This window comes from Verticillium alfalfae, genomic scaffold (assembly GCF_000150825.1).
Source record: "Verticillium alfalfae VaMs.102 supercont1.5 genomic scaffold, whole genome shotgun sequence".
In the NCBI taxonomy this organism is placed as follows: domain Eukaryota; kingdom Fungi; phylum Ascomycota; class Sordariomycetes; order Glomerellales; family Plectosphaerellaceae; genus Verticillium; species Verticillium alfalfae.
Window position 1 is genome coordinate 778,368 of NW_003315034.1, and position 6,024 is coordinate 784,391.

At 55.0% G+C, this 6,024-nt stretch overlaps 2 protein-coding genes across 2 annotated transcripts; one reads left to right on the plus strand and one right to left on the minus strand.

The window, feature by feature from the left end:
- Positions 1–468: 468 nt before the first annotated feature.
- Positions 469–2,956, minus strand: VDBG_04563 (predicted protein; the record flags this gene model as incomplete). The annotated part of the gene is made up of 6 exons (XM_003004911.1): positions 469–1,004; positions 1,092–1,560; positions 1,639–1,725; positions 1,790–2,536; positions 2,609–2,666; positions 2,736–2,956. The coding sequence occupies 6 exons, from the start codon at positions 2,954–2,956 to the stop codon at positions 469–471; spliced, it is 2,118 nt and encodes a 705-aa protein (XP_003004957.1).
- A 1,535-nt stretch (positions 2,957–4,491) lies between these two features.
- Positions 4,492–5,838, plus strand: VDBG_04564 (predicted protein; the record flags this gene model as incomplete). The annotated part of the gene is made up of 5 exons (XM_003004912.1): positions 4,492–4,582; positions 4,672–4,875; positions 4,983–5,107; positions 5,166–5,573; positions 5,635–5,838. 5 exons carry the CDS (start codon positions 4,492–4,494, stop codon positions 5,836–5,838), a joined length of 1,032 nt encoding a protein of 343 aa, XP_003004958.1.
- Between the last annotated feature and the right edge of the window lie 186 nt (positions 5,839–6,024).

Genomic DNA, 6,024 nt, shown 5'->3' on the forward strand with positions numbered 1-6,024 from the left:
GCTCTGCCGAGTAGGTGGGGGCTTAAATTACCTTGCGCTGCCGATCTGGCAGCGGCACTTGTATGCAGGCTGGAGAAAAGCAACGAGATCATCGCGCGAGCAAGGATCACAGATTGTCGTGCCCGAATGTGGCCCGAAATCGAAATGAGGTCGAAGCAATAACGACGCCGCGCGAACTCAGCCCTCGATGGAATGGAGCACAAGGGGTCATGTTTGGCCTCTTTTCAACTTGTAAAGTCGAGATCGACACAGATTTTGGAAGGGCAGGAATTGTTCAAACGCTTTGATACATCGCCATCTCTATCGGCGCTGGGGCTACCCCAGCAGCTGATCCTCAGGTTCCTTTCTCTCCGAGCTGCAACACTACCTAGAGGTACACTATCCCCATCGTGCTCGAAGTCTACCTGTCGCGCGCGCTCTCTCTCTCTCTCACACTCTCTCACTGCTCTGTAGGCCAGAAGTGGTACCTCAGACAGCCGGCGTCAATGGTCCCGCCTGCGCCTCCGTTGGTGCGACCTGTTCGCATGCTATGTTAGCGAACTGTTCGCGGTTTTGCTCCTCGCGGATGCACTTACACTCTACGTAAAGGTCTCTCATGAGGGACTTGCACGTGACACTGTCATCTCCAGGGATGGGGAAGTCGGCTTTCTGCCCATCGGCATGCTCGCAACCCTCGACCCAGGAAACGTTGAAGTTCTGGTGGAGGTCCGCGTACGGGCCAATGGGGTGCATGTACATCTCCTTCAGCTTGTCGTCTCCCTTCTTCAGAGTCACGCCCTCCGCCGTCCACTTGCAGTACGTCTCGGACCAGAACTTTTGCTGGTCGTTGTGGACGTCGTGGTGGCTGTATCCGTCGTTGCACTGGCGCTCTCCCACCTCGAGCTCGGGCTCGGGAGGCTCGGGCTCGGCCATCTTCTCGACCTTCCAGGCGAATTTGCCGCAGCCGACGTCGATCGAGGAATCAGCGAACATGATGTCGCCGACCGAGCCGTGGTTGGTGCCGCCTGGAGAAGCAGTGTTAGCAGTCTGCGGCTAGGCGCCATGCATGGATCGAGCTGCGGGGACAGGAGGAGGCAGACGGGTGAACGTACAGTTGCTCTTGACCAGGGCCTCGTATGCGTTCTTGCAGAGGTCTTCCTTGGGCACCAGGCAGTCGTCGCCCCCGGGCGTGTAGCTCAGGAAGAATCGGTAGTCGAGATAATTGTCAGGGTTCGTCGGCGGGGCCCGCCTCCCGAGCCATCGCGCCGTCAGGTCTGTGGACGCCGCCGCGGCGACGGCGGCTCTGAGGATGGGGATCTTGTTGCCGTGGATGTCGTACGCTACGGGGAGGCGCTCGTTGCCGAGATCACCCATGACGTCCTCGCAGAACTTGACCGACGTCTTGTCGACAAGATACTTGCTCGGGACGTTGGTGAGGTCGTTGGGGCATTCGATGGTGGGTTGCAGTGGCTTGTCCTTGAGCACGCCGGAGACGTCGAGGATCTGTTGCATGAACTCGCCGTCCGCATAGCTGGCGATCTCTTTCGCGTCGGTTCTGCACTTGCAGCCCTTGCCGTCGCCCTAGTGCCCCAAGTCAGCCACCTTGTTTGTAGACGTCAAAGTTTCGTGTGGGCATGGTAGCCCACAATGTTCACTCACCTCTGAGCAGGCCCAGTAGTTAATGTCGGTCACGCGAGGGTCCTCAAGTTTGACTGCGGTCGGCTTGCAGGCTTCATCGCACGCAGGCTGGACAATATATGTAAGACAAGACTTCGTGTGAGATGAGGAGCGGTGATCGTCGGTAACTTACGGGTCCATCTGTTTGTACAGCACAGCTTGAAGAGGTAGTTGTCGTCGTCTCAGACTTGGTCTTGGTGACGGTGTGGACGCTCTCGGCCGGGATCTTCTGCGCAAAAGACAACTCCTTGCCCTCCTTGAGGGTGCCATAGAGCCATGCCAAGAACGAGCCCGCTGTGACGGTCGAGCCTCCCCAGACTGCCGCAGCCTCTGCGGCACCGGCGCCGGAAAGGATCTCACCAATTGCGGCAGCCTCCTCCGGAGAAGAAATGACGATGCTCTCCGCAGTGCCATCACCCTCAGCGGCCTCGAAGAAACCCTCTTCATCTTCGGAAAAGTAACCTTCGTCCTCGTGACCGACCTGTCCGCCATCGCCCTCCCAGCCGGGGTCGTCGGCAGGGTCGCCGGAGTAGCCCTCGTCAAAGTCGTTGAAGACCTGGTCCGTAAGCGGGTGAGCGAATGTTTCCTGCAGCTCTTGGTCGGCGCCGACACGTTGCACAAAGTCAGCCAAGCCACAGGCTGGGCCGCCTCGTTTACGGTTCCGAACTTGGCGCCGACGCTTGGCTGCACATGGCGTTACTTCCTTGGCGATAGCCTCAAGCTTGGCCTTGACGGCGGGACTTATCAGGATATCAAGACCGCCCTCGGCGTTCTTGCTGGCGCTGATGCCCTTTGCGAGCGTCACCACCCCGGTCTCGCCGGCGGCGTTCGTGGTCGTGACTTGGTGACGGCAATATGAGAAAGGGTCAACGCCGATCCACTACGACATGGAGGTTTTGATTAGTATCGAAGGTCTTGGGAGCGTGGTTTCTGTCCTAGCCCGGCAACCTACCTTGGTTGAACCATTTTCTTCAGTCAGGTACTTTGTATGTCCCTCAATGTTGACCGGCCTGCGTTTTGGACATGTCAGCCCTCGTACAACTCAAAGTTATCGAATGTGCATGGCAAAGAACACTTACGTAGGCTCTGGGCCAGGAGGGTTGATACCAATCTCCCCAGCTTCGGTAGGTACGACTGCAGCTACCCGAACACTGTAGAGTCTCGTCAGCAACAGTTGTCGGTCAGTTGTCGTGTTTGAATTACCCATCAGGAGCTGGTGGATCTTGGCGGATATAAAGGTTGCCTTTATGGGTAGCCAGCGCAGCAAGCGCAGGTCCTGGTTGAACACTGGCCGCAACATGGAGCCATAAGCCGCAACTAACAACGGCCCTGTACGTGGCCCTCATGGTTGATAGAAAAGTGAATGCAATGAAAGGAGAATTTGGAGAAGCTCAAGGAGATGGTGAATACTGTTTGATATCTTCTTGGCTGCTTCCTGAAGTCAAGAACCGTTGTGATGCAGGTACTTTAAGGCTGTTGGGGCGACTGCTCTTATACCTCCCAGCTGATACGAGAGGATTTCGTGAGAACAGTTGCCGTGATGTCATTTCCGTCGACTGATATGCCTCGAAAGAGCCTTGACCCATGATCATCTATGAATAGACACTTCTTGCCCAATACACATACAGGCAGCGTTAGAAATGGGCGGTATGTGGGCACGTAGGTGTTCTGTACACAGCCCACTAGTTTCTTTTGGATGGACCGTCGGATTGATGGATCATACAGCCCCCACGAAGCTAATGGCCAAGTTTTGGGTGTAGTTACGAACTTGGTGTGAGGTGTGTAAGTCGAGAAACTGCAAATGCTTACTGGATTTGCCGAGTATAGAACATCCAGTTGGCATCGACCGACGAGTCATCCGATATTAGAACCTTGCCCCCAATCCTGGTCAGAATTGTTCCTCGCTAGGGCTGAGTCGTGCCTGGATCAGTGCTGATCCGTCAGCAGGTTGCAACCCACAGGTTGTGCTGCTCGCCTCTATGGCCCCCAGACTGCGCCAGAGACGCCGCGAGCGGGCATAGGGGCCGCATGGGGTGGCGCTTTTGAGTGCTGAACAGAATCCTGCCGAGGCCGGGTAACGAAGGGGTCACCAAGGCAAATCGGCTGGATGCAGGTACTTGGATTTGTTCATTGGTCGTTCAGTCAGGCAACCGTTGACTCCACCCGATTCAAGCCGCTGCTGGCCCCCACAGGAGGCATCACCCACCGCAGCACACCATCACCAGATTAGCGAGGCTGTGCAGGCGGCGGCAAGCGATGAACACCATCATTTGGGACCAACGTTTCGTGCCGCCCACTGGTAACGCGTTTCTCACGTTCATGTGCATGCAGGATCTGCCACTATTTTCATCCAGTCATCTGATTACGGTCATCTTGAAAAAGTGACCAGCAACATGATCATCTGGAGGTGTTACAGACGTCATAGTACGAAGTCGACGGCCCCCTCGTTCCATCTGAAGGATTCTGGGGTCCATGACTGAGCCTTGGAGCCTGGATTCTGACGGCTTATACGAAAAGCGGATACGCGTGAACTTGCAGAATGAAGCCTCTTCAGGGAAATACAGGATGTCTACACTTTGGGGGTTGCAAGGCACAGCAATGCTAAGAATATCTCCTTCACAAGCCGGCAATATGCCGTCTCTGCTCATGCTGAGAAGATGACTAGACATCAAAGTTAAAAGAATACAAAAGCAGCGCAACTAGCCCTCGATTCCAAGCACGAGCGAGAAAGTCGCCCAAGATCATACTTTAGCACAGAAACCGCAAGCTTTCAGTCCTTTTCATTAGCCACTCTTCCAAGTTCGTTTTTATCGTGGGGGTATTCCACATCTCAACATGCGTCTCTTACAGGTGACGTTCTTGGCTCTACAAGCCACCGCTCTGGTCGAGGCTGGTTTCATAAAATGGACGCTTCACTCATCTTGCTGTACGTTCCCTCTCGTATTGAGTCCATTCTGCGCAATGGCTACATTCGCGTTTCGCTCCATAACCCATACTGACAGGGTCGTTGGACAGACCAGGACGCAGCAGGCGCCGATGACCCAGCGACGGCTGACGCCATCATCAACGCCGTCGAAACTGCCAAAAAGTGGGCGAGCAACGGCGAGACTGCGCTTCGGAACTCCAACATCCCGCTCATTGGCAAGAATCTCAAAAAAGTCTTGGAAAACCTTCTTGGCACAGGGGAAGACTACAAGACCAAGTTGGAAATCGCAAGGGGTATGTATTGCTTCCTCCCCGGACGAGCACGCTGTGCCACACGCCCACATGTCCCATCCGTGTCTCGTCAATATGGGCCTCCATTCGCTAAAACACGCCGTTTGCAGAAAAGTTCAAGCTTTTCAAAGAGCTCGAAGGGCCTATTGGCAAGGATGGCCCACCGAATGCGAGATACGAACATTCTCAGGCATGGCAGGACTTGGCGGGCACAGATGAACACCACAAGCACTTTGTAAGAGCACGTCCGAGGACGAAAAGGTGGATCTTGTTCACTAACTCTTCGCACTTAGGTCATCTCTTGTCGGCCAGACCTAACTGTCGTCGACCCAGACGACGAGGATGCCGGCTGGACAGACAACATTAGAGGCGTTGTAGAGCAGGGCAAGTCCGACCTGCCCACCATGCTCACCCAGGAGGCCAGTACGTGGACCGACATCATGAAGCAACCAGGCGTGCCGATCGCCGTCACCAGGCGCATCGAAAATCCCAGTCAAGACCAGCTGAGGGTTGTCGCCTCCGTGACGTTCCATCCATCCTTTCTCAACCATCTGCGGCAGAACAACTGGGGCGCCTGGAATGATGCGCTCTTTGCCGAAAACACCAGGAGCGATGCGTTGCAAGAATATCGTATCAAGGGGAGGGCCCGTCCCGTTGATGGGCTGCTGACGTTTTCCATTGTGAAGACAATGTTCCACGAGGTAAGTTGTCAGGACTTTCTACACCGAGATGAGATCTGCGAGAGCTGACCGAGTACCTTAGATGTTCCATCTGGGACCTTGGGGCGCCATGACGGATGCCTCCTTTAGCGGCAGGGCCTATGGGTGGCTCAACAACATTGAAGACAAATTCACGGATAACCCCGACTGGTTCGCCATGCTGGCTGCGCTCATTGAGCTTTATGAGAATGGATTTGCGGGCAAGAAGTACATCGTCACAGAACTCGGCGAGGTGAAGCGTAAATGAGAGACCCAACTAGGGCAGACCTCGGAATGTATCATTCATGCTTCGCAGGAGCACGGACTCATATACAGCGTGGCAACTTGAGGAGCTGTCTCTTCCTACCTGGAAAGAGACATCCTATGATGAGATAGTTCGCGCGGCCTTAGTTTTATGTTTTGTTTCGGTATCTCACGCTCGAACATCCTGGAA